At 50.7% G+C, this 27,995-nt stretch overlaps 2 protein-coding genes across 5 annotated transcripts in view; one reads left to right on the forward strand and one right to left on the reverse strand.

Annotated features, from left to right (window-relative positions):
* The window catches only part of Recql5 (RecQ like helicase 5), a 40,201-nt gene that overhangs the window by 2,942 nt on the left and 9,264 nt on the right, over nucleotides 1-27,995 (reverse strand). For all 4 annotated transcript variants that reach the window (XM_050140212.1, XM_050140209.1, XM_050140210.1 and 1 more), the window contains exons 6-12: nucleotides 26,286-26,448; nucleotides 21,297-21,376; nucleotides 1,427-1,645; nucleotides 1,165-1,264; nucleotides 488-524; nucleotides 304-362; nucleotides 145-218 (exon numbers count right to left, since the gene is read on the reverse strand). In XM_050140212.1, the coding sequence (XP_049996169.1) occupies nucleotides 145-218; nucleotides 304-362; nucleotides 488-524; nucleotides 1,165-1,264; nucleotides 1,427-1,645; nucleotides 21,297-21,376; nucleotides 26,286-26,448 (732 nt within the window). The remainder of the gene's footprint in view (nucleotides 1-144; nucleotides 219-303; nucleotides 363-487; nucleotides 525-1,164; nucleotides 1,265-1,426; nucleotides 1,646-21,296; nucleotides 21,377-26,285; nucleotides 26,449-27,995) is intronic.
* On the forward strand, nucleotides 1,661-16,871 carry Smim5 (small integral membrane protein 5). Its single transcript, XM_050140213.1, has 3 exons — nucleotides 1,661-4,828; nucleotides 9,925-10,071; nucleotides 10,433-16,871. The coding sequence occupies exons 2-3, from the start codon at nucleotides 9,945-9,947 to the stop codon at nucleotides 10,540-10,542; spliced, it is 237 nt and encodes a 78-aa protein (XP_049996170.1). The 5' UTR covers nucleotides 1,661-4,828; nucleotides 9,925-9,944; the 3' UTR covers nucleotides 10,543-16,871.

The following is a 27,995-nucleotide window of genomic DNA, read 5'->3' on the forward strand; positions in this document are numbered from 1 at the left end:
CACTGTCCTTCAGTGTGGCCTTTGGCAGTCTCTGGTAAGGCTGCAGGGACTGGGAGCCATGGAGTGGGATGGATCACAACCTGCGGAGAGGCATTCTCTGAAGGAACAAGCCTTGTCCTCCCCCTGGAGCTCTTGGACACTCACCCGTCAGGGGACCCTGCGGCCTGGTGATTACTGCTCAGCGCCTCCTCCAGAAGTTGCAGGCAGTGCTCACGGGCCTATGAGGAGAGTGAGGTCTTGGTCACCCACCCTCAGGGTCAGGGAGGGGCCCTGAGAGAAAGTGAAGAGGCGTCCTTCTCGTACCTTCACTGTGAGCTTAGGGATCTTCCTGCTTGAAGCCTCTCTCAGGGGACAGTCTTCATCTGAGGAAAGGCAGAAAGGGCTTTCCACTTGACCAGCTCTCTGGAGGCCCCCAACCCTCACTGAGCGACCCACTGTTCACAACCAGACACAGTACCCAAGCCCCTGGGGGCATTTTTGTACCAACCTGGGGGTGTGAATTCTTCTATCTTGGGCTCTTTGCCCTGGAAGACAGACAGCATGAGGGACCATGAGACATCCTGCCCTGCTGCAGGGCAACTCCTACTGAGGTGGCGAACAGGGGACCATCCAGGGCCTTGCATGGACCACTGTGTGCTGGTTATTTTTTAGGGGGTAGGAAAGATACTTTGGAGACAGGGTTCACTATGTCGTCCCTGGTCTTGTCTCAGATCCGCCTGCCTCTTCCTCCCAAGTGCTAGGATCAAAGCCATGAGCCATTATGCTGGCTTAGGTTTTTTTTTTTTTTTTCTTGTTTACTTGACAGAAACTAGAGTCATCTGGAAGAGGGAACCTCAATTGAGGAATGGCCTCTAGCAGACTGGTCTGGGGAGGCATTTTCTTACTTGATGTGGGACAGCCCAGATTACTATGGGTTTTGCTATTCCCGGGCCAGTGGTCCTGGGCTGTACAAGCTAAACAAGAGAGTGGCACTCCCCCATGGTCCCTGCTTCCATTCTACCTCCAGGATCCTGACCCGAGCTCCTGCCCTGACTTCCCCTGATGCTGGACGGTGATGCGGAAAGTGTCAGCCAAATAAACCCCTTGCTTCCCAACTTGGTTTTGGTCACAGCACTGGAAACTAACAGAGCCACTGAGCCCTGTCACGGTCTCTGTCACCTTTACCTTGCGCAGGCTCATCTGCTTCTGATAGAAAAGATTCCATTGCCGCTTTTGGGCCTCATCTCTGCCCTCATCACCGCTCCCTCCAGAACCTTCATCATACCTAGAGGACAGGCAAGGTGTGAGCAGAAAGGGTCGGGGCTCTGCTCTTCCCCGATCTTCTGGCACAGCATTAAAGCCCAGGCCCCAGGAAGAGTACCACACCACGCTGCAGAATGCGACCTTGGTCTGGCTAGGGCCAGCGGATGCATTTCTCTGTTCTCACCTGCTGAAGCCCCCGTAGCCTCTGCGGCCTCCCTCATACAGCTCAGGGTCGAAGTCGTCCTCCTGCAAGGGCCTGATGCAGGTCTTGCTCCAGCTGCTGCTGCGCTCCAGGGCATCAAGCTTCTCCCTTAAAGCCGCAGGACTCTGGCAGTGGTCACAGCCTTCGACGCAGGCAGGAGGTGCATCCCCGAAGTACTTAGCAATGGCAGCATGGCGGCACCTACAGTGAGCAGTGCTTGGGATGGGAGCTGAAGCAAGCAATGATGTCCGCCCAGTCTCCAAACTCTGATTCACTATCTAGCACCACTCTTGATGCTTCCTATCTTTCAAAGCCCTTCCTGGATTTGTTCTATGTGTATCAGTGACCCCTAGTACCTGATGTCAGGACTTGTTCCAAATGGGTTGTGAGCCTGCAGGGCAGGGGGTGCTGAGAACTGAACCAGGGTCCTCTGCAAATACAGTATATGCTCTTAACCTCTGAGCCACCTCTCCAGTCCCTGTTCTGTACTCTTTTATTTACAGGGGCTTGTGGAGCATCACCTGGGGCTGCCCAGTGCAGAGTTGGGCCAGTGAGATAAAGCAGCCTTCCTATAGTCATGCACTGGGTGACTGGGGGTCGGGATGTGAACCTCATTCTGTTCTATGAGCTCTGGGACCCTGCTCTTCCCTCTCCCCGCAGTGCTGGAATGCCCTGGTGAGCTGAGGCTCTGGCACAGACACTGGCTCTGCCACCAAGACTATGTCAGTGAGAAAACATTTCACCCTTGAATCCCAGGGCCTCTCCACTTACGCTGCTGGGGCGCAGTGGCACAGCGGAGCATGGCGGGTGGTCTCACAGGCTGTGAGCACTGCTGGCATGCTCTACAGGGATAGTCCTCACTGTGGGGAAGGAGGGAAGGGCAGGAAAGGGCCACCCCATCCAAGTGCTCTGTCTGCTTGGCTCTTTTTCTTCCGTTATTTAGAGGCAGGGTCTCACTATGTAGCCAAGACTTGCCCAGGACTCACTATGTAGACTGGGGCGGCTCCAAACTCACAGAGATCTGTCTGCCTCTGCCCCCCAAGTGCTAGGATTAAAGGTGTTTGCAGCCACACTGGTGTTTTTCTGTTGTTGTTGTTTCTTAAGCTGGGGTCTCACTATAGCTCAGGGTGGCCTTGAACACACGCTTCAGATTCCCCAGTCCTGGGGTCGCAGGCCTGAGCATGTCTTGATCCTTCCTTAGAGATCTCTAGCTCCCCCTGGCCCCCCTACCATGAGCCCTTTTGCTCCAGGCCAAGGGCTGCCCCTGGCACGGCTCCCAGAGCGGCAGTTCTCAACCCATGGGTCGCAATCCCTTTGGGGCTTCAGTGAACTTTTCAGAGGGGTCACCTAAGACCATCAGAAACAGATATTTACATTTTGATTCATGAAAGTAGCAACATTGCAGTTATGAAGCAGCAATGAAAATAATTTTATGGTTGGGGTCACCACAAGTATTAAAGGGTCTCAGTGTTCAGAAGGTTGAGAACCACTGTCCTAGAGACAGCAGTTCTGAGAGCGGTTATCATGCCTAGTCACTGTTGAACCCAGCCAGGCAGGGAGACACAGCCTCACTAGAGCGTCCCCTCTCACCTACTCCCAGATGTTCCCCTTGGGATAACCATTCTGCCTGGCGCAAGAAGTTCGGTCTGTTTTCTGACCCCAGGCTGAGGCCCTGGGAGTGGCCGGCCACTGTTCTAGGGTCCTTACCAGACAGTCTACTGGTAGGGGTGTGGTACGAGGTTGAGGAAGCAGAGAGAAAGACACCAGAGGCAGGGCTGTCTGAGTGCCCAGTCTAAAGACAAGAAGAGCTGGCAAAAATTGCCTCTAACAGAGTTCATCTTAGTTTGAGTACTGTCTGGGGATCTGACCCCAGAGAGCAGCCAGTTGGAACACAAGCCCCTAAAGAAGCAGGGTCCCTTGGGGGCTGGAGAGATGGCTCAGAAGTTAAGACTGCTTTTCCAGAGGTTTTGAGCTTAATTCCCAGCAACCACAAGGTGCCTCACAACCATCTGTAATGAGGTCTGGTGTTCTCTTCTGGACTGCAGGCATACATGCAGGCAGTACACTGTACACATAATAAATAATTTTTTTAAAATTTTTTTTCGAGACAGGGTTTCTCTGTAGCTTTTTGGTTCCTGTCCTGGAACTAGCTCTTCTAGACCAGGCTGGCCTCGAACTCACAGAGATCCGCCTGCCTCTGCCTCCCGAGGGCTGGGCCACCACCGCCCGGCTCAATAAATAAATCTTTAAAAAAATAAAAATAAGAAAGAAGCAGCAGGGTCCCCGAAGCCAAGTGACAAAAGCAGCAGGAAGGGGCCAGCAGAGGCAGCCACTGGACTGGGCGCTCCTGCAGCTCCACTAACACTGAATATATGGCAACCGTTCCTTCCCTCTGCTCAAGACTGTTGCTGTACAGAGGTGGCCTGTCCTGTCTCTGGTGCTGTGGCCATACGGTGGCTGACACCCTGCCCCCCAGCTCTGACTCACTGGGGTTCTGTGCTCGGATTCAAAGGCCTCCATTGACTGCAGGGCTGAGGTCAGTTTCTCCCCTGCAGCCTGGCCTGCTGGGTGCACGACAGTCAATCGTTACTGTGTGGAGCCAGCTAGGCAGAATGAGACCAATACTGTCCCACTGTCCTTTCTGTTAGGCCTTTCATCAAAACAAGCCTCTCCTCAAAACAAGCAGGCTACTTTTAAGGTATTTAGGATCCTCAGATTTCCAGCAAGATGCCTCTGGGTACTGAGCAGCAGAAGTGCCCCACCAGATGGCGAGTGCAAAGCTTGCTGGCTTGCTTGGGTGGCCCCATAGCTTCTGTTTTTCTTCCTGGGAGAGGCCAGAGGGAGCAGCTAGGGAGTGGCCCAAGAGACAGACTGGGGTGGTCAGGAACACAAGCCAAAAAGGTCATCCAGAGGGTGGTGGGGTGCTCAAGAGGGAGGTACTCCCTTCTCTTCCCCCAGCAACCTCAGACTGAGCCCCCTGAGGTTATTTCCACAGGGAACCACAGCCAACCACTTATTAGCCCAGCCCTCGGGGGCGGGGCAGGACAGAGCAGGGGAGGAGTAAGTGAGGGAGTCGTTTTGGGGATCCTGAGAGTAGAGTGGACCTCCTGGGCAGGGCTCCTCTGGCTCTGCCTCACAATGGTAATATGACACCTAGCTCTCCAGGGCAACCAATAACAAAAAAGCCTAAGCTGGACAGCAGCTGGCTGTCAGCAGCCAAGAGCTCCTGTAAGAGGTGTCTGAGTGAGAGCCACTGGCAGGAAAGCACAGCGCTGGTGAAGCCGGCAAAGGTGGCCAAAGGTGGCGGCAAAGGACTGAGAGGAAGCACATAACGGCTCTCTTCTTGGGTACCTCTTCTTGGCTCCTCGATATCTGAGCTCCCAGGTAAGTGACACAGGCCAGAGGTAACAGGGTGCAGAAGAGGAGGGAATGGGCAGTCAGCGTCTCGTATCTCCCACAACTTACCATGAGCTCAGAGAGGAACATTTGGGGGGATACATTGGGCCACCGGGATACTGGGAACTAAGTCACCTCCTGTATACACACCTGAGCTCTTTCTTTCTTTGGGTCAGAGCACTAGCGGATGGGGTGTCCTGCCACTTACCGTGGATAGCAGGGAGCTGGGGGCTGCTGACTTGACACATCAAGTCTTTTCTATTCAGTGAGCTTAAAATAGGCCTACATACCCACTGAGCCTCCATTCCCCCAAGGACTGAGCTCTCCCTGTTCAGGACAAGGTTGCCTAGCTGGCTCACAGGCCCCAGCCCCAGGACGGAGACGAACCTGGAGCAGAACTGCCTACTTAGGGTCCAGACGAGAGCAGCAGTCTCCTCGTCTTCTGGGGCTCTGACCTGCTCATTGCTACATTTCCGGCTCAGGATTAGTCCAGGGAGGAGTCTCCGTACCCACTTAGGTTCCGGGGATCCCCTGGGTCCTCCTTTGGCCATGATCTCTAAAAACCGAATATGAGACACGCACGCCTGATTCTAAACCCATGGCTGAGGGGAGATGGTGACTGCACGGATGAGGCTGGGGATGACCCAGGGTTCTGCTCCATGCCGCACCACTGGAATGGCGACCCTGGGACGTTCTTTGGACGGCACAAGCACAGCCTTCCTGGGCAGGGAAGCTGCTCACCCTCCTGCCTTCTGTCCTCACACCAGGGTTCAAGTCCCCCAGAGATGTTCCTCCCAAAGCAAACAAGCTCTTATCCAGTAGAAAGGAAAACATCATCCAGGTTTGGAAGGCAAGGAGAAGGCCCAGTTTCTAGGCTCAGCCGAGGGAGTGGGCTTTGGCCTGTGCAGGGCTGGGAACCTAACTCCCATGGTACTCGTGAGAAGTGGAGCACGGAGGGGACTAAAGTCACAATGGGGACAGCACATCAGGAAAGGTGAAGGGGGCATGGCAGTGAGCTGTTAGCTACTGGACCCCAGAGGCAGGAGGGTGACCGGTACCCACAAAACCCTAGCTTCTGTAGTCCCTGAGTCAAAAGGGAAGCCCAGACTTACGAATGCAGATTGAGGAGCTCGCTTAATTTCTACCGGCCACCAGAGCTACCCCCGTTCTACCGGCCACCAGAGCTACCCCCGTTCTACCGGCCACCAGAGTTCCCCCCGTTCTACCGGCCACCAGAGTTCCCCCCGTTCTACCGGCCACCAGAGTTCCCCCTGTTCTACCGGCCACCAGAGTTCCCCCGTTCTACCGGCCACCAGAGCTCCCCCTGTTCTACCGGCCACCAGAGCTCCCCCTGTTCTGGGAAGCTCGGGGGCCAGGGCAGCAGGACCACCCATTTCTGATTTCAAACTGAAGCCCCACAGAGATGGAGTCGCTCAGACACTCAGCATGGCACACAGTGGACATCTCCGCCCTGCTGGTCAGGCCGCTGGAACCCTCAGATCTCTCTCGCACATCTACTGGTTATACCTCATTCAGGATGCTTCTCAAACACGACGATATGCTGCAGGACCCACCATGACAAAACGACAGTGTACAAGATGCCCTTTGGGGCTGCGAGCCATCAGTGACAAATGACCCTGCTTATCAGGCACAGACACACTGCCAGCCCTGTGCACATGGCAGCTGGGGCTAACTATCAGGTTTACAATGAGGAAGTGGAGAAACTGCGGGACCAACCAAGCTGCAGTTGTCTGGCCTACAGGACAGTCGCTTACTCTACAGCAAGAACCTCAAAGCCACCTGTCATACAAGGAATGCTAGTCAGTCCCCCAGCCCGGCCAGTTTCCTTCTGCTGTGCTAGCTCTCCCTGACCATTGGCTGTAACCCAGCCGGGAGCATCCTCCAAAGATTCCAAATGCTATCAGGCAGCCTGGGCAACAGGTGGACCCAGGGGTAGCTTCTCCAGGGGAAGCTACCACTTCCTCTACTGAAGACGGCATTAAGAGACTCTCTCTAGTCCCCATGTTCTTGATTGAAACATATGGTTGAGAAAGAAGTGGGTAAACCTGGGATAGAAAGTCCAGGAAACACACAACTACCAGTAGCTCTGCTCTGTTAACTTAGGGGGTTATCCAGTCAACAGGGCCAGCCCCAGGGCTCCCACTCCCCCTGACCACAGCTGGGGAACAAGGTTACCTAATAACCATTGGTTATATTGGGCACCAGGCATCTGTTGGCCCTGCTTTAAATAGCCAACTGGGAAGACGCCTGGGGAGCTGCCGGAATGCGCCTCTTTCCTCTTTGGAGAACAAGACCCCTTTGCCCCCCTTCCCCTGTCATGTGCTTGTTCTGTTGGTCAGAGCTTAAAATAACAAAATTATCAACTGCCAAGCAAAGAGTTCCTCTTCGGCCCTTTGAGGGCAGATAGCCATACCTAGCAGCCCCACTTCTGCTGGTAAAAGGCAAGACCTGGCAGGCAGCCCCCATGGCATGGTGGACAGGTCCCACCTAGTCCCCAGTAGGCTGCCTATGGAAGGCCTAGGCACAGCTACGTGGCTGTCCATACGAGGTGTTCTAGCAGAGCAGAGCTCAGCTGTAGCGGGCAGGAGTCTGCAGTTCTCCAACTTCGCAAGCCAAGCAGAGTACAGGGAAGAGTGAGAGAAGGAGAGAGAAGCTGGGAGTAACTCTGCTAGCTGGAACTTTAGACCAACAAATTCTGACCTCCCTGTGCAGCAGGTCCAACCCTGAGCCACTGGAAACTGGACATTGAGACCTTCCAGCTAGACCTATGGTCCCAACCCTGACAACCCTGCCAAGCAGGTGCCTTATCCCCCCCTAATCCCTGAGTCTCTCTCTAGGTCTTTGGGTGTGGTACACAGAAAGCTCTCCTGACCACCAACCTCCTGCCCGCTTCTGCTTTTAAGGAGTGTCTCCATTGGGCTCGTGAGGCAATGTGGGCACAGTGCCAGCCAGGCTGAACAAGCCAGCCCAAACTCAGATGAAGAGGGAGAGTGAGAAGCAGCAGCCCGGGTTCTGAACCAAATGCATACCACTTCTGTTGGGTGGGAATGCTGCAGAGGTCCCGGACAGGAGAGTGGATGGATCACTTTTGCAAGCACGCCCTAGCTGCAGCGCCTTTGGCCTGACCAGAAGGAATGTTCTTATGTTCATCAGCAGGACACACAGATCTACTCATTTAGTGACAGATAACAGTGCAGTTCTCAAAAAGTCTGGAGTGCCCCACTGTGGTGGTGAGGAACTGATAAAATTGATGCCCCTGGCTCATAAGGGGTGGTATTGAGTGTGCACAGCTCACGGGTTTCTAAAGAGCTATAGTTCGTGACTCAGGGGCTCAGCTGAAATGGGCCTCCATAAACAGTGCATGGGTAGTAAGTAGGTGGTGCATGGGCTGGGTCCATCCTTGACTTCCCTGGCCCGTCAGTCCCCACCCAGAGAAAGTTCCCAAAGCCAGGTCCCTCCCAAAGGCCTCTCACCTCAACAACAGAGATAAAGAGCCGGTCCATCGCACAAGAGGGGGAGGGGTAAATAGCAAGGTGGTGACAGATGCCTTTGGGAGGTGGAGGCAGGAGGATCTCTTAGTTTGAGGCCAGCCTGGTCTACAGAGCAAGTTCCAGAACAGCCAGGGCTGCTACACAAAGAAACCTTGTCTCGAAAAGCAAGCAAATAAAAAACCATTTCTATAAAGGGCGTATGAGGTTAGAGAAGGCGCCACAGGCTGGGGATGCAGCTCTGTGGTACAGGACTTGCCCTGGAGCCCATTCCCCAGGAGCACAAAAATGACAAAACGTGAACAAACTCAGAGAAGGCACCACGTGCTTCACAGAGAGGAAACCCAGCGGCTGGCAGCTGTGATCTAGGTCCTGAAGAACTGTTAGGGGAAGAAGGGCAGCCAGCCAGGGCTTGGCCTCCTACGATGGGCAGCTGAGGGCAGCCAGGGCCTCTCATTCTCAGAGACTTAGGCAGAGACTGCGCAGCACAAGGGCAGAGGGCCTGCACGTAGGATGACCCTGTCCCATGACCTTCAAGGGAGTTTAGGCCTGCTGTGTGCAGGGAGGAATGCTGGAAGTGACCAGTCTCACAGACCACAGGAGGGGACCTGCCCGGTTGACACAGGGCCAACATGGCAACCAACAAAGACACAAGCGCCTGGTCCCCTACCCCCATCCCTCAGGAAGAACCAGTTTGGATGCTTTGGCACAAGGCTGTCCCAGTTCCTTCTCACTCACAAGAGCTGAAGCTCAAAGGCTCCACCAAGGAACTCAGCCCAGAGCTTTGTCCAGGCCCTCTCTGGAAGCCGTGGCCAGCCTGACTCCAGTCAGGCCTTTTCTGGTTAGAACAGGCCCAGCACTCCAGGAGGGGAAGAGCTGGCTGACCTAGTCCTAGAACTCCTGTTCCCATCTGAATGATAGCCCTAGGGAATACTGTGTGACCCCTTCTTAAGAGTAAAGAAAGTGGCTTGGTAGCAGAGGAGAGTCCTCAGGGACTCAGCATCATATCCTTCAAGGGACAACCCCTCCCTCAGTTTTTGCCTATAGCTGATCCAGCTACAGTCCCCATAAACCTGTTCCTGGAGTCTGATTCCCCTCCCACACAGAATGCTGAGGCCTGTCTTGCAACCCTAAGGCCATCTTGGGGAGGTACCAAAATGCTGAGTGACCCAGAGGCTGGCCGGGGAGCTGTGTCAGCTGGGGCACCCCAGTCAAACCTGCTATTTGTGTCTCAAGACAAAGGAATGCAAGAGCCGAGCCCCATATGAATGGGCAGGTGAACCGTCATCGGCTGCGGCCATCTGGTGGCCTCTCAAAGGCTCTCTGGGTCACATCTGTCACAAGCTGCACTGGCCCTGGGCAGCTCCCACCAAGTGTGGGCTGAGGGCTACCCTACCATTGAGCAGAGTTCCCTGACTGCCTGTCTCCCTCTGCCTGGGATCCACCAGAGGTGCAGGGCTGAGACTGACAAACCTGTTCTGCAGGCTATGGTGGGAGAGGCTGCTTCCCTGGAGCTACCTCCCAGCTCGTGAGCAGTTCCACAGGGACTCTACGGTGCTCTGTCTGTTGTTACAGAACACAGGAGCCCTAGCAACATGGCAGCCACAGACTTTAAGGAGGAGATTCGCTCTGTGGGTGAGAGGCTGCTGCTGAAGCTGCAAGGACTGCCCCAGGCTGATCCCGTGGAGCTGGTGGCCTTCTCTATCATCCTTCTTTTCACAGGCAAGTTGGGCACCTGGCCTCTGGCCCTTTAGCCCTGTCCCTTCTGTGTCCTATGGGCTCTTCCTGATAATTGGGAGACCACGCCATGGTGCTGGCTGGAAGGTTGGGAAGTAGGGAAAGCGGTGTCCCAGGGAAAGCTAAGGGAGTTGCTAGGCAGTGCTGGATACCACCGGGTATCAACCACGAACTGAAAGGAGTCAGGCTTGGGCAGTGAAGCAAGAGACAGACAGGACCCTGTCAGCCACTCTGGTCTTTGTGACCACTGCTCCAGACTGGGGGGCGGGGGGCAGGTTCTTTGGAGGGAGGGTGGGCATCCCTTCCTCCCCTAGCTCTTCAGCCCTGGACCATCCTCTCCCTTTAGCTACGGTCCTGCTGCTGATGCTGCTGGCCTGCAGCTGCTGCTGTGTGCGCTGCTGCTGCCCCGACAGGAGACGCACGAAGATCCTCGTGCAACCCATAAAACCCAGATGAGGGACAGCAGTGTGATGACCCAGGAGAAGCTGGACAGAAGCCTTCCCAAACTGTGACACAGACTATCATCCTGGCCACTTCTGGCACTGAGTTCTGGCACTGTCCAGGTGACAGACAGGGTAGACATCTGGAGACTTATCAAGGAAACAAGTGTTGCTCAACCTGCCGATGGACACCAGCGCTTAGAGGAGTCAACTGTTTCGAAAGCCCAGGAAAACGCTGAGGACTTCTGCTGTACTTTTGAGGAGCCCCATATTTTGAACAGCTCATGGTTGTGGGGAGGCTGGCCCTTGGGCTCTGCTGATTTATGCCAAAGAGAAGTAAACTGATCAGGGACTTTGTGCAATTTACTAAACTCTAAGCCTCCGTCTGAAGGGGAGGGAACAGGTCAGTATTCTAGCTGAAATTTGCTTACTGCCAAGTAAAGCTTTTTTGGTTCCGTGTTTACGAGGTGTTTGGCTATGTATATTTATGCGCAGGTGGCTCTGCATCAGGACAGCATCAGAGCTCTAGGGGCACGGCCAATGACTGACTTTCTTTCCAGGCTACTGCCCTTGGTGTGCCCACGAAGGCTGGGAAATCACACAGGAAGGCAACATTGCTTTCTAACAGGGCTGCTTCCAGAGTCCCACTCTGTTGAGTGATGGCGGCCGATGCCCTAGGACAGGCGCTGAGCCCAGGAATGCCACGAATATTTCCTGCTGTCTGTGTCCCCCACACTAGCACCTCCAGGTCACTGGGTCCTCCCACATCTCTTCAGGCTGTTGTACCCCGACCCTTCGGCCCTGTCCCTATCTGAGCGCTCACAACCCAGCTGACAATCCCCTAGGCTTCCTTCTGGTGAGATGGACTAACCCTGGCACCTGCTTCCCGCGGTATGCCAGGAGTGTAAAGCAGACAGCCCAAGACTAGCCCAGTGCTAGACATGCTTCAGAAGCTCCGGAATTACCAACTGCCATTATTCGCCCCTCTGAACGGGCTAGCCCAGAGCACAGTGGACCCACGTTAAAGAAGGGTGCTGCTGAAATGCCGCCATGCCGCCCTCCCTGCGGGTCACTGTCTTCTAGACACACAGCTACAAACCAAAACACGAAACGTGCGGAGGGGCAGACACGTAAGTCTCCATACATGGAACAGGGCCAGGACTGGCTCCAATTGCTCCCACTTCTGTCACCTAAGTCTGTGCAGCACACATTCTGCTTGCCTGGGAGCAGAGTTCAGCCTGCCTTGAAAACAGGTCACAGTAAGGGAAGTCAGCCCCTGCCACCTCCAGCTGGCAGCCTAGGCCATACAGGCAGGAAGGCCACAGGAATTCTTGCTAGCTGGTTTGACTACCTGGTAGCCACAGACTTGCCTGACAGGTTTGGGTTATTGAAACCAAGAAAGGAGGTGTTTCCAAACAAAGAAAAAGAAATCTAAGAAACCACCTGTCCTCAGCCCCTAAAATTGGAATTCAGAGTCAAACACGTCTTTGATCCCAGCACTCTGAGAGGCAGAAGCAGGTGGACCTCTGTGAGTTCCAGGTCGGCCAGGGCTACTTAAAACCCCTTCTTGGGGCTGGAGAGATGGCTCATCAGTTATGAGCACCTGGGTTCAATTCTCAGCATCTACTTGGCAGCTTACTGTCTGTTACTCCAGGTACAGGAAATCTGACACCCTCACACAGAAATAGATGCAGGCAAAGCACCAATCACTGCTTGTTAAAAACAACAACAAATGTACAACAACAACAAAAAACTTTATCAAAAACAAAAACAAAACAAAAAATACCAAAAAAACAAGAAAACCTGAATGATGCTAATAAAGACAGTTAAAATCCAGAGGACTAGGCCATGCTGTGTTGCCTTTAAAAAAATTTTAATGAGGGAGGCTAGAAAGATGGCTCAGTGTTTAAGAGCACTGGCTGGTCTTCCAGAGGTCCCGAGTTCAATTCCCAGCAACCACGTGGTGACTCACAACCATCTGTAATGAGATCTGGTGCCCTCTTCTGGCCTGCAGGCATATGTGCAGACAGAACACTGTGTACATAATAAACACATAAATCTTATAAACAATGTAATGGTGCTGGGAATGAAGCCCAGAAGACTGCACTAGGCAAGTGCTCTGCCCCTGAAGCACAACCCAGACCTAGAAGTTGTCTTAAGCTAGGTTCCAATTCACCGCGCCCCTGCCTTAGCCTCTTAAGTGTGAGGATTACATGTAATGTGCCTCACTTGCTTGGGGCTTTTTTTTTTTTTTTTTTTTTTAAAATCTTCTCTTTTTTAAAACAATCTCACTAAGTGGCTCTGGCTAGAAGTCAGTATGCACCTAGCTCGGGGCTGTCCTCTGCCTCTGGAGTGCTGGGATTGCAGGCATGGCCCACCACACCCCACTTTTGTCCTGAGCATTCTGTTGCAGATAAATTCACTTAACCTTCGTGATGCTTCAGTCCTTTATTATCCTGGTTGACAGAGGACAGAGATCAGCCTTGGTGCAGCCAGCTAAAATGTGGCAAAGCCAGCTCTGGGTCCAGCCTGTCTGGCTCCAATTCCCTGCTCACCACACCTAAGGCTTGAGGCCTCTGGGACACAAGGCAGAAGTGTTGACCCCATTATCTCCATTAGCCAACCCTACATCCACGCACCCACACCCAAACTCTGTCTCAAGATTGCTTCTGTGGAGTGGGTGGAAAGCCCACACCCAGCTATCTGAAGAGAAGCCCGGGGATAGTGGAAGGAGTAGAAACCTGCATTTCTCACTCCAGCACCTCACAGGAGGTCCCTCGAAGCCCTCAGTTCAGGAACAGCAGCCCGGTTCCTTCCAGAATCTTCTTTAAGCAGGATTTCATTAGCATCAGGAATAATCTTCCTGTAGGAAGGCTAAGGTTGAGGACCCTTTTTTGCTAGAAAAGATTCTGGTTCCTAGTCTAGCTGAGGGTACCATGAACAATCCTGGACACCTAGTTCAGCTCCAGAGTAGAAGGTACCATGGACAACCCTGGACATAGCCTAAGTAGCCAGTTCGCTTGCACCTTCCTACCCTATGCTAGGTCAGTCCATCCTATAAGCTAACCAACTGCAGCCTGGCACACGCTGGGATGGCAGACCTAGGCCACCTTCACTGGGGAGGAAGCAGGTGTGGGAAACAGAAAGGTCACTGCAGATCTGAGCTGTCAGACCAGAGCAGCAGCACAGGGCGGACTACTTCAAGCTTAGGGAAGGTCCCACTGATGTAACTGCCCTATGCCAGGCAAGAACAAGCCATCGTGGTGCACGGAGGCTACCGCAGGCCTCACCAGCTTCCTCATGGCCCTCCCTCCCACATGGCCTCTGCTCTACCAGTGTCTGATCTCAGTCCCTCAGAAGGATGAGGAGCCGCCTGGTTCACTGCCTGAATTTTCTGCCTTGTTACAAACTAAAAATCAAGGTGAGAATCACGTCAGCAACGCTGGCAGAGCACACACAAGTTTTGTGAAACGTGACACTACAAATTTCATATCATAAAATATGTGCACAAATTAATTTTGTTCTAAAAATGTTTTCCACTTCTTTGCACCCTGCTCCATGACAGGGAATGCTGTCCCTAACTCTCTTTTTTTTTTTTAAAGATTTGTTTGTGCTGGGCGGTGGTGGCACACACCTTTAATCCCAGCACTTGGGAGGCAGAGGCAGGGGGATCTTTGTGAGTTCGAGGCCAACCTCTACAAGACCTAGTTCCAGGACAGGCTCCAAAACTACAGAGAAACCCTGTCTCAGGGGGAAAAAAGGATTTGTTTGTTTTTATATGCATGTGTGTTTGTCTACATGTAAGTGGACCACATGCATGCCTCTTATCTGAGGAGCCCAGAAGAGGGCATCAGATCTTCTGGAACTGGGGTTACAGATGGTTTCGAGCCACCATGTGGGGCTGGGAATCGAACCTGGGTCCTCTGGAAAAGTAGCTAGTGCTCAAGTCTTTACAACTCCCGCCATTTCCTCACAGAAACCCTCAGTGCAGACCAGTGTGCCTGCAGCACCCTCTCCTGTTCTCATCTATCTCCCTCACAGTGACTGAGACAACAGATCTACCTACTTGGATACAGCAGTTAATTAACTAAAACCAGACAAAGCAACTTTCTTACGAATGACATTCCCTCTACATATCTGTTTTGAGACAGGGTCTCACTATATATTTCTGGGGGCCTGGTATTCACTATGTAGACCATGCAGGTCTCAAACTCAAAAGACCCACCTGCCTCTACCCCTCAAGTGCTAGAATTAAAGGTATGTGCCACCATGCCCAGCAGGGGTTTGTTTTTAGTTTTTGGTTTTTTGAAACAGGGTTTCTCTTGTGTAGCCCTGGCTATCCTGGAACTCACTTTGTAGACCCAGCTGGCCTCAAACTTAAAGATCTACCTGTCTCTGCCTCCTGAGTGCTGGGAGGTGTGTGCCATCACTGCCTGGCTTCTTTTGTATTTTTTAAAGATTTTTTTTTTATTTATTATATATGTGTGTGAATGTTTGGTGTCTTCGAAGGCCAGAAAAAGGTGTTGGATGGCCTGAAACTACGATTACAGGCGGTCATGGTCACCTGACCTGAGTGCTGGGCACTGAACCAAGGTCTTCTGGAAGAGCAACAAGCGCTGCCACTTCTGAACTGTCCTCCAGCCTACAGAGGTGGGACAGACAGGCACACCTCTTGGGTGGGGCTCGGTCTCTGAGGATGGCTGTGCACCAGCTCGGCTCTAGCCCTACTTTGTAGTTCTGATTTCATTAGAACAAGAGTGTGAACACACCAAGTGTAAAATGTCACTACAGAGGGGCCAGCAAGATGGTTCAGTGGGTAAAGTTACTTGCCACCACCTGAGGACCTGAATTCAGTTCCCTGGAAGCCACAGTTAACCTATTCCCAACAAGTTGTCTGCTAAACTCCACACACATGCACATACACAAAATGTATTAAAATTTTTGTTATGAGTCTTACAAAATATGCCCAAAGTTTAGTTGTTTGTGCTTCTTTTGATGGGAATATGGAATGATATCAAAGTGGCCACATAGGCATTAATAGAGACAACAGCTTTGTCTGCTCTAAGGTATAGGGCCTGAGAGCTGGCTTCAAACTCCAACTGCACAGCCTTGAATAAGTTGCTTAGTCTGTGTGTCTGTCGTCTGTCTGTAAGACTGGAGTTGTGGCAATCATTGTTTCATTTGTTTATACAATGTCACACTCAATTTTGTAGTCACAGGAGCAAGCACAACACCTACAAACCAGTTTGGGAACAAACAACTGACTCTTGATAAGAACCTGATTTCACTGATAGGCTCATACAAGTACCAGGGTGTGCCAGAGACCAGCCTGCCAGCTGTGTGCATTTGGCAAGCCAGGAGGTCAGCAAGTTTTACACGAAGAAATGGAAAGCAGCAGGTGAGCCATGGGTCAGTCGAGAATGCTTTCCTGAGTTTGCTCATCGCCTGTCAACCACTCCAGGCTGTATCTGAAGAGACGCCCTGAGAGGATTAGAACACCAGATACCCGGGATTCTAGAAACTGATGTACGTGGGTATTTCTCAAAACTCTACAGCCCTGTGGGCTACGATATGAGCCTCGCTGGAGGGAACAGCCTCTCTTATGATAGGATGCAAAGCCTGGCACAGCCAGGCCCACACATCTAAGCTTTAAAGGAGTCAACAGTGGCCATCAAGTTTCAAGCAGGGCATGTATGATCAATCCCTTCCTCCCAGTTTTCTCTCTAACCAAGGGGTAGGAGGAACCAGCCACATGAAACAGTTGAGGCCATGCCCGAGACAGGCACAAGAGAAAAAGACTAAGGGTGGCAAGCACTCCCACCCAGAAATGGTTCTGGGAGGCTCCTACCAGAGCTGCGGCTAACCATTCTCCCACCCCACAGGAAAGAACGCCTTCCCAAGTAAGCTCCAAGAGGTCACTGAGACGGAGAACTAACACCTGGTGCACACAGGCGAGGTGGACAGGTGACCTGTAGCACAGACACAATCTACATTGTCACCCTCCCCCAAGTCTGACTTCTCTCAAGGACAATTTACAAAGTGTCCCGAGCATCTCCAAGAGACGCCATCACAAAAGGACAGAACACTGCTGAGGAACCGAGGGAGGGAGTGGCAGTTGCCAGGCAACCAATCTAGCCCACCTTTGTTTGCTCTGGTGGCAGCAGCCAAGGTGTGGTCAGAGCCATTTGGCAATGCTCTGGGCTGCCAACAGTCATTTCTTTGAGTTGCTGAATAGCTGTGGTCACCTGGCAGCCGCTTCCACCCAGGAACCCCAGAGTGTAAAGCCCGAAGGACAATCGTGACCTTCCTTTGCCCTCATAAGACACAGGCTTTTAGCAGAAGAACCAGGTAATGGCGTTTCTTTTCCCCCTATACTTTTTTCAGCTGGCTGCAGCCTACTGACACCGGTATGCCTAGGCCTCCTGCTTCCAGCAGTCTCCAGACACTGCCTCAACCACCCTCTTTTCCTATCTACCACCACCACCCTTTTTAAAGATTGATGTGTGTGTGTTCTTCCTACATGTATATACGTCCACACATGCATTCCTGGTACCCTCAGAAGCTAAAAACGGTGTTTGGTGCCCTGGAGCTGGCATTATGGATGCTATTGTGAGCTGCCACATGGGTGCTGGGAACTGAATTTGGGTCCTCTGCAAGAGTGATCAGTGTTCTTAACTTCTGAGCAGACATCTCTCCAGTCTCCAGTTCCACTTTTTTTTTTTTTTTTTTTTAAAGACAGGATTTTGTTGTTCCCTGTTGGCTTGGAATTCTTGGGCTCAAGCAGGAATTCAGCCTTCTGAGGAGCTGAGACTTAAGTGCGCCATCAATGCCAGTGGGGTTGCTACACCTCTCTCAAAATGCCTCCCAAACATCTGGCAAATGGGACAATAAAAATAGGGGGCGATCCACAGAGGTCCATTTTAGGTTCTAGCTAGGAGGCCTCAGTGGTGGGCGAGGCATCCTGGCTCATAACCGAGTTGGTCAGAAATGAACCAGAGATTCCTGAGGCTATCCCCAGATCTTCCAAGCGGGAGAGCCCTCAGTGTTGGCTAGCCAGATGTATCCAGTTTTTCTGAGCTCTCTGCACTCAGGGCCTCTGTCCCCTCTTCCAGATTTACACGGGCGAAATGGTGATCCCCAAGGACCCGCAGAATGACGAATTCTGGAATAACTCGTGGGACATGGGGGGCCTGGTAGTGATTGGCCTGTTCATCGCCACATTCCTCTTCTTCATCATATTCGCCATTGTGTACGGGTGTGTGGAAAGTACCGCATGTGAGGAGGACTGAAGTGACTTCTGGAGCCTTCAGAGGGCAGCAGGGGACAGCCCACACCAGCGGGAGCCCTCCAGTACCTCGGGCTCAGAATCTAATCACTGGGTCTGGCTTTGGGATTGGTCCATTAGCGGGATGGGAAGGCTGGTCTGATACCATTTCCAGCTCGCACACCCAGCTACCAGCTGAACACTGCGCGCATGGAGAGGGTCTCTGTTCCACCTCAGGAGACAACAGCAAAGGCTCACAAGGTCTTCTAATAAGTGTCCCTGTCCAGGCGGCAATTTTACAAGTCCTTCACAGAGAAGGACACAAAATATCAGATGAAGTAAAAATTTCTTTTCAAATCCACTAACGTGAGCTCATCTTCTATGCAGACATGGTTCTAGCCCCTCTAGCAAACCACAGTAAGGGCTGCAAGACCTCAGGGGTCTGCCCTGTAGGCAACAGAATCGCTCTTACAAGCTGCTCGGGCCCCTAGGTTCACAAGGTAACTTCAGTTCCTAAACTCTGACTTTTGCATGCATTCCCCCTGACTGGGCTACCACGTCACCCTCCGTGGCCTGTATAGCGCTTCCTTGTCTTTCACATCTCAGCCTAAACCTGTGTCTCTCAAATGCTCCCTGTCTCTGACCCCAGAGATGGGGACAGATGGGGAACACTGTTACTCTCAGAACACTTTACAGGGTTAGGGAGCTGGCTCAGCAGTTAAGGGCACCTTAACTGTTAAGCAGCTCCTGCAGAGGACAGGGGTTCGATCCCTAGCACCCATGTGGTGGCTCACAATTATCTGTAACTCCAGTTCCAGGGAAACCAATGCCCCTCTTCTGGCCTCTGTGGGCACCAGGCACACACGGAGAACACTCATACACACAATTTTAAAAAAGAAAAACAAAACAAAGCCAACATGTACTTTTTTCTTCAAAAGCCCATTCATGAGCAATTATATAATTTTAAATATTGTGTTTCCCAATGAGACAAGGCTTGGCAGAAGCAAAGAGCAAAGAAGCACACAGACAGATCCCCTGGATGATGCTGAGTAGTCGAGCTCCATAGTCCAGAGACCCACAAGACAATTCTACCCAGAACAAAGGGAAAGCTCCTCTCCGCTCCAAAATGCCCAGACTGCTATTTCAAGCCCTGCTGGGAGCCACGCTGCTTTGCGGCTGCAGCTCTGAGAAATGGCTGCATGGCAGAGACAAGAGAAAAACCACTGGAAGCCCCGCCCTGGCCACCATATCCCACCCTACACACCCCAACCTTACAACCGCTTCCTTTAGCTGCGTACCCACACAGCTGAGCCCACCCCACCGGTCTTACCCCTCACTGCCAGGGGCCTGCCATAAGGGAGGCTGGTGGGAACAGACACCTCAACTTCAGCCTCAAACCAGAACTAATATTAGAAAAGGAACAAACACCTGTTGAAAGGAGCTTTCTCCCTTCATGCCAGATTCTGTTCACACAGCAAGCGGTCTCTTCCTAAAGAGCAGCGGCTGACAGCTCTGCCAGCAAGGTTTACTCTCCCTGAGACCTGAGACTAGGAGTCCTGAGATCCAGAACCTCAGGAGCCAACAAGATAGGAGGTGTGAGACCGAACCATGGGGGTTTGGTGGGGTGGGCATGGGCCTCTTGGCCCCACAGATAGATGTACATTCCCAACTGGCCTATCAAGGCACGGAGAAGCCTCAGGAGGAAGAAAGGCAGTGGTCCGTGTAGACCTGTTCCACTGCCCGGCAGGCCATAGCACTGCAGTCCCAGAGGAGCAGAGGAGACTGACAATTAGCGTGGAAACAGCCCAAGGAGGTGAATTTAGCACGCTCATGTACCAGGGGCAGCAAAGGGCTCTGGTGGTATGGCCTTAGCCAACGGTGGGCCTGGCACAGCAACCCGCCACTTTTTTGCATGTGATCCTGCCACAGAGGCTAAATTAGAGACGCCATTTCCAGAAGGAAATACTTCAATCGGTATCACCAACTCCCCAGTGAGGAGGGAGACTGAGAATCCAAATGTAGAACCCAAATAAGCGCACCCCCTCCCCTCCCCAGGAGACACTAGTACCACGTACTTAAGTGGCAGCACTCTGCTTCGAGACGACAGTATCTGGGCTAGGAGAGGAGCTTATGGGTAGAGGGCTCATATAACATGCACAAGTTCCTGGGTTCAATCCTGAACACCACAGAAGCAGCCATCCCTCGTCCCCCAGAGACTAGGACCCATGCAGGAGACAAACACATGCACTGTGATCCTCAAGGAGCCCAAGGACAGTAGCTTCTATCATGAGTTTTGTGACCACGGCCTGTCTGGGGCTTGGCTTACTCAAGTCTGAGGCAATCACTTCAGTCCATCAGTGCTCCAATTTGCACACAGATGAAGGAATGGATTTTTCCACAGACTGACTCTTCTTGGGCATCGTTCACATAGGATTCTACTGACTACATGCCCGGTCACGAGTTGCCATTGAGCAGCTAAGTCCCTTTCCGTGGCTGGCCCATAGCTCGCCCGTCCCATTGCCACTATAGGTAAGCAGGTTCCACACAGGTTGGCTGGTATCCTGTCAGAAGAGCTGACTTATCCAAAGCATGTGACACCCCCCACTGCTACCATCAGCTATGAGTGGGCCCAAAGCTTCTGTCGGGGGCTGCGAGAGAACAGCTCACCAGGTGTGTGACACACGCCTACAATCCAAACACTTGAGAGGAGGAGGCAGTCGGGATAACCAGGAGTCAAAGGCCAGCCTCTGAAACAGGGCAAGCTGGTGTGACCCCATCAGAAGCAAGTAAAGCAGCAGGAGTGACTCACACCCAGTCAGTAGAGCCAGCTCAGCGGCAAGAGCCGGCCACATCACTCATGGAGCCAGTCAACCATCCACAAAGTAGGCAGAGGAGTGGATGACAACCCCAGTGTGGAACAAATCCTCACACATGAGAGCTCGAGTTCATGGCCTCCAGAAGTAAAAAGGAAGGGTCCTGACTGTAAATCAAGTCTCTGGTCTCCATCTTTGGAGGTCCCACCCCTGTGCCCCTTGCACCTTGACCTCTCTTGGAGGAGGGTCAAGGTAGCCCATCAAACCTTGACTCCTTCCCAGAAAAGGTCAAGACTACTCCCCCTGTCTATTTAACCTGCTCCCCCCCAAAAAACATGTGGTCGCTCCCCCCACTCCTTGTTGTGGCTGTCCAGTTCCCCTTGGGGCCACCCAAGAGCACAGGAACCCAATTAAACCTGGATATCTTTTAATTTGGTCTGATTTGATTTGATTAGGATTTTTATGTCAGCAGAGAACTCCTGTTAAAAAATATTCTTAACACTAACTTCCACATTGCTTGAAATATGAGCTTTGCAAGTAGGGGACGCTCGGTGGCCTAAAGGATGGCTTGCATTAGCTGGTACAGTAATGGTTCGAGGAGCAGGGAGGCAATGCAGGGGTTTGCCCAGGGCCCTGCACCTGCTACACAAATGCTCTACCACTGGGCCATACCACATCCCCAGCCCTACTCACCCCAGTTCTTCACAGAAGGTCACCAGGGCATCGAAGGCCAGCAGGGCGGCTTTATCAGATGCTTTGATCCCTCTCTTTATCTGCCGAGAGAAAGCAACCACTTAGTCCTCCAGTCCAAGTTAAGTCCTGAAGGAGAGAACACGAAGGGACAAGAAAGCCACCCCCCCCCCCCGAGCAGCACCCTAGGCCCCTAGGCCTGACGATATATCAGCATCTCCACTCACTGCTGAGTTGGACTTTCGAGGATGGAAGCTTTTCAGAACTGCCATTTCCAAAAAAAAGATCACCTTTCCAAAATAAGAGATTCTCATGCAAAGAGCTCTGGGACTGACATCTGGGAAACTATGATTCTACCCAGTTCTGTTTACAGTAAATACAAGCTCTGAGTACTAACACGTATATATGAGCATATGTGCTAATGTACATACCAGAGGATACAACCTAAACTGTTAGCCCTGGGCAGATAAGATTGTGCATTATTGGCTCCTTCTATAGCTATTACCAAAAGTTCCTTAAAAAAAAAATTATTGAGGGGCTGGAGAGATGGCTCAGCGGTTAAGAGCATTGCCTGCTCTTCCAAAGGTCCTGAGTTCAATTCCCAGCAACCACATGGTGGCTCACAACCATCTGTAATGAGGTCTGGTGCCCTCTTCTGGCCTGCAGATGTACACACAGACAGAATATTGCATACATAATAAATAAATAAATATTTAAAAAAAATTATTGAGCAAGGTGGTGGATGCCTTTAATCCCAGCACTCAGAAGGCAGAGAGAGGTGGATCTCTGTGAATTCGAGGCCAGCCTGGACTATAGAGCAAGTTCCAGGACAGGCTCTAAAGCTACAGAGAAACCCTGTCTTGAAAAAAACAAAACAAAAACAAAACAAACTCCTCAATTTAGGGTCAGAGGGTGGCTTACGGGGTAGGCACTTGCTAAGCCTGAAGGTCTGAGCTCAGCACCCACATGGTAGGAGGAGAGAACGGACCCCCAAAAGCTGTTCTCTGACCTCTGCACACATTCAGTGGCATGTGCTCACACACAATAAATGTAAGAAAGAAAGTCTCACTTTAGAGGGGCTGGAGAGATGGCTCAGTGGTTAAGAGCACTGGCTGCTCTCACAGAAGGTCTGGGTTCAAATCATGGTGGCTTACTACCATCTGTAACCCAAGTTCTAGGGGATCCATCCCTCTACTGGCCTCCTTGGGCGCCAAACACACATGTGGTACATGAACACACATGTAAGTAAACACTCATGAGCATCAAATAAAATTTTTAAAAATTAAATAAAAAAATAAGGAAATAGTTATCTGAAGCAATATTGAAATTTTGCATTTAGTTCCTTCATCGCCCAAGACACAGAAAAATGCACACTTTGTGGGGAGAGACAAGGGCACTGAGAGCATGAAAACCAGCAGTCTGCGACTGCATGGGTGAGGAGTGCTAACGAGACTCATTACTTCGTATGCTTGTCTAAAGAGCTCAGAGAGACGGCTCAGCAGCTAAGCACACACTGCTCTTGTAGAAGGCCCACAGTCCAGCTCCCAGCACCCACATGGTGGCTCACAACTATCTGTAACCTAGTTCCGAGGGATCTGTGCCCTCTTTTGGTGTGCAAAAATCCCACTCACTCATGCAGGCAAAACACTCGTGTACATTAAAGCTAAGAGAAGTTCTATTATTCTTTTAACCAATGTGTATGAGTGTTTGCCTGTATGTATGTCGGTGCACTACTTGTGTACCTGGTGCCCACAGAGTCCAGAGGAGCATCAGGTCCCCTGGAGCTGGAGTTACAAATAGTTGTGAGCTGTCATGTGGGTGCTGGGAATCGAACCAGGGTCCTCTGCAAGAGCAGCCAGGACTCCTACCTACTGAGCCATCTCTCCAGCCCCATGTTTGTTGATGTTTTCCTTGTTTGTTTCTTTGTTTCGGTTTTTCAAGACAGGGTTTCTCTGTATAGACTTGTCTGTCTCCTGGAATTCATGCTGCAGACCAGGCTGGCCTTGAACCCACAGAGATCCACCTGCCTCTGTCTTCTAAGGCGCGCACCACCACTGCCCAGCTTGTTGTTGTTTTAAAGAATCTTAGCTAAGGCTCTAGCACAGTGACTTGCCTAGCCCGTCTGAGAACCTGGGTTCTGACCCCAGCAATACTGACTATGTATTGATGTGCTGTGCTGGAAATTAAACCTGGACAGTTAGGCAAGAGTTCTTCCACAGAACTGCACCTCTAGCCCCAGCTGCAATTTCTTGTGATGGCAGTCTTTTCCCCATCATGGCTATGTCAACACAGTTCCGAGCTGAACCCCACGGTTACAATTTTACATTGCCACGGTCACATTTCCTCTTTTGTACAGCGCTGTTTCCCCTGAAAAACAGCTGCTTCTCTCTGTCCTGACTTCTTTAGATTTCAGTGAGACTAGTTCACGCCCAGATGTTCTGACACAACGAAGAATTCATTTCCACAGGAGCCCAAAAGAGCAGTCAACTGGATTTTTGAAAACTTCCTTGAACCTTCTGCCCCCAGCAGCATCTATGATTTTGCTCCGGGCCAGCACCCATCAATCTCAGGTTTCCCTCACACTGCATGGCCAGCACTGTGCCCTCTGCGCCCTCTTCCCAGCACAGATTGTTGTTTTCTTGTTTTAACTTTACATGTATGAATGTTTTGCCTGTGTGCATATCTGTGCACCACACACGCGCCTGGTGCCCTTGGAGGCCAGAAAAGGGCATCAGATCCCCCAGAAGTGGAGTCACACATGGCTGTGAGTTGCTATATGGGTGCTGGATGTTAGACCTGGATCCTCTGAGAGAGCAGCAAGTGCCCTTAACTACCGAGACAACTCTTCAGCCCTAAGTTTTGAATGCATTTTTTGTGTATATCTTCAAAGAGTTGTTTATATGTATGAGTGCTGCTTTTGTTCTTGTTTTTAACGTGCGCTATGTGCTTGCAATACCCAAGGAAACCAGAAGAGGGCACTGAATTCCATGGGACCGAAGTCACTGAGCCATTTCTGAAGCCCTTTACCCCAGATTTTTTTTTTTTTAACGAAGTCTTCTAAATTGGGGTTTCCTAGGCAGACATTTGCCTTTTTTCTGTTATTCTTTTGTTTATTTTGTTTGTTTGTTTGGTTTTTCAAGACAGGGTTTTCCTTTGTAATTTTGGAGCCTGTCCTGGAATTCACTCTGTAGACCAGGCTGGGCTTGAACTCAAGAGATTCTCCTGCCTTTGTCTCCTGAGTGCCGGGATTAAAGGCACGTACCACCACCACTTGGCTTGTTTTGTTATTTGAGATACAGTTTCATTTTATCTTCTAGGCTGGCCTTGAACTCAGTGCACATCCCAGGTTGACCTAGAACTACAGCAATCCTCTTGTCCCAGCCTCCCGAGAGCTAGGGTGTTCACTACACCATTAGTTGACACTGCTGCTTGCTGCTGTCCCCTCTCTGGTGCTCCTCACCCTTGTGAGTTTACCTTTTTATTCCTTTACTGTCACTTGGGTGGAGATCAGAAATAATTGTGTTCAATTTGCAACATTTATTATTTATTTGCATGTTTGGGGGGTGGACTGTGTACAAGGCTCTTCTCAGCACCTTCCTTCTCTCCCAAGCTGCTGTGTGAGCACACACACACCACAGCATCAAGCTTGTTTCTGTTTCTGTTTCCTGTTTCGTTTTTATCCGCTTGCTTGTTTACTGTGGGAGGCGAACTGGGCTCCCGAGTGCATAGCATGAGCTCCACTAGTGAACCACACCCGGCCTTTTGTTTGTTTTTTTAAAAATTTATTTATTTATTATGTATACAATATTTTGTCTGTGTATATGCCTGCAGGTCAGAAGAGGGCACCAGACCCCATTACAGATGGTTGTGAGCCACCATGTGGTTGCTGGGAATTGAACTCAGGACCTTTGTTTGGAAGAGCAGGCAATGCTCTTAACCTCTGAGCCATCTCTCCAGCCCGCCTTTTGGTTTTTTGAGACAAACTTTTGCTATGAAGCCTAGGTTGACCTGGAACTCACTAGGTAGTCTTGGCTGTCCTTGACCCTCAGTCTCCCTGCTCTGCCTCCTGAGTTCAGAATCACAGGTCTTCACCACCATACTCAGCTCGTTTTGGCTTTTGCTTTGTGAGTTATGTACTGACACGATGGCTTAACAGAGAAATGTGATTGGTCTGCCATCAGAGCCAATGAACTGAGCTGGATCCAGCACCTAAAGGGTGGAGGGAGAACGGATTCCTACAGTGTGTTCTCTGACCTCCATGTGCGTGCAGTAGTGTTCCCACCACACCAAAGCATGCAAATTAAAACAAAAATCACCAGGCATGTTGGCACATGCTTTAAATCCTAGCACTCGGGAGGCAGAAGCAGGTGAACATCTTGAGTTTGAGGTCGGCCTGGTCTACAGAGTGAGTTCCAGGATAGCTAGGGGAGTTACAAAGAGAAACCCTGTCTGTGTATGTGTTTAAATCTCCAGCTCCTTCCCCGGCTCGCGAACTATCCCGTAGTGCAGGCGCTACACATACACAGAACATGTAGGAACTAATTTCATCTTTTCCTCAGCGTTGACTTTTGAGTCCCTCATTTTCCTGGTGACTTATAAAGTACCCATCTCACACCATACTCCTTTCTAGTTTGGGTCTGCTTTGGGCTTTCTAAAAATAATTGGATAAACATTTTAAAAAATTAAGTGGCTAAAGAAAAAAACAGAATACGGGGAAACACTCATGTAACAAGGCTCACTAAAACAAGGCAAGGATGATTGTGTCTATATTTAACAACAGATACAAGGTGGTACTCAGGTAAGATATTAACAAGGAGAAGTTTAAGCCAGTTTGTCACCAGCAACCTGCTCACCCATCACACCACGTCCCTTGGGTATCTTTCCAGGCCAGAACCAGCCCTAGTTTATAGACACTCTCTAGGCTCAGCAATGAGCTATATGAATTGGAGGGGAAGGTTCAGACAACAAGGGTGTCCACTGCCTGGGACTTACCTGGAGTTTGATTATTTCCTTTCTGATGAGGAAGTTGACTTGGTCTCGGTCATTTCTAGAGTAATAAAGACGGCACCAAGATTGTTTCCCATCCCTGCCAGCACGGCCAGATTCCTGGTAGTAGCCAGCCATGGATTTGGCAATATTCCAATGGGCAACAAATCTGTAGAATACAAAAGGATAAGATATCTATGGGAGACTTGAGTGCTCCAGAGGAGGGATCCTGTCAGGAGAAGTGCTTACTCCCTGGGGCCAGGTACAGGGGAACTAACACACAAGAGAACCCTAGAATATATCAGCGTCAGCTGGGTAAGACCCCTGTGGCCCTTCAAACAGGCCTTTCTGACATAGAGCAGCCCAACTAAGAGGCCACAGCTGGAGTTATCAGAGAAAGTCTAATAAATAGGGCAAAATTAAAAAAAAAAAAAAAAAAAACCTCAACAGTCAGAACAGAAGGGATGGTCCAATGGTTAAGAGCACTGGCTGTTTTTCCAGAGAATAGGGTATTCTGCTTTTGTTTCCACAAAAGATGAGAACCTGTGGATTCCTTCTGGACTAATGTTGTTTGATGGACTAATACCCCCTGAAGAATCTCCAACAGGAGCGGATGGCTCAAATGATCAACATTTTGGAGGACCACTGCTGGAGTTTTCTCTGAGGTCTACATTCAGAACAGCCTCAAGACTGCTGGTTGATATGATCAAGCCTTACAGAATATTCCAGTCAGTACTTGACCATAATCCTAAATCTTCTTTAGGTCCCCAGAAAATTATCAGCACCCCCAATCAACATGAGGTAGCCTAGAAAACTAGGCCCATAGTCCCAAAAAATGGATTATGGATGGTTGTCTTTGTTTGGAATATTGATTACAAGTTTTTATGAATAGTGGTCAGGAAAAAAGCCAAACAAAGGTTAGATTCAGAGTTCTTGTTTTGAAAAAAAAAAAATGGGGGGGGGCTGCTGTAGGACAATGGTCTTATACCCTGTAAAGATTTGTGACTTGTATTGGTTTAATAAAATGCTGATTGGCTAGTAGCCAGGCAGGAAGTATAGGTGGGGCGAACAGAACAGGAGAATTCTGGGAAGAGGAAAGACTCAGTCTGCAGTTGTCACCCAGACGTAGAGGAAGCAAAATTAGAATGCCTCGCTGATGAAAGGTACAAAGCCACATGGCTAACACAGACAAGAATTATGGGTTAATGTAAGACTTAAGAGTTAATTAATAAGATGTCTGAGCTAATAAGCCAACCAGTTTATAATTAATATAGAACTCTGTATTTCTTTGGGACTTAATGGCTATGGGACTTGGCAGGACAGAAAACTCTGTCAACAAGGGTGTGAGTCCCAGCACCCATGTGGCAGCTCACAACCTTCTTTAACTGCAGGTACAGGGGATCCAAGCCCTTCTTTTGGTCTCTGCAGGCACCAGGCACACCTGTGGTGCACAGACATACACGCAGGCAAAATACCCATAAAATAAAAATGAAAAACAAAACAAACCCTTAAAGCCAGAGGCCAGAATAAATATCAGACTGAAGAACAGGCTGAGCAAACTAGGCAGTGGTGGCACACCCCTTTAATCCCAGCACTTGGGAGGCAGATGGATTGCCAAGTTTAAGATCAGCCTAGTATACAGAGAAAGCTCTAGAATAGCCATGGCTACATAGAGAAACCCTACCTTAAAAAACAAAACAAAACAAAACAAAAACC

Source organism: Alexandromys fortis, unplaced genomic scaffold, assembly GCF_014885135.2.
Source record: "Alexandromys fortis isolate MF-2015 unplaced genomic scaffold, M_Fortis_MF-2015_v1.1 scaffold_39, whole genome shotgun sequence".
NCBI classification, from domain to species: domain Eukaryota; kingdom Metazoa; phylum Chordata; class Mammalia; order Rodentia; family Cricetidae; genus Alexandromys; species Alexandromys fortis.

Coding starts and splice junctions, on each gene's coding strand:
- Smim5 (XM_050140213.1), top strand. CDS start 9,945: ATGGCAGCCACAGACTTTAAGGAGGAGATTCGCTCTGTGGGTGAGAGG. Junction 10,072..10,432: donor TATCATCCTTCTTTTCACAG/GCAAGTTGGGCA, acceptor CTCTCCCTTTAG/CTACGGTCCTGCTGCTGATG.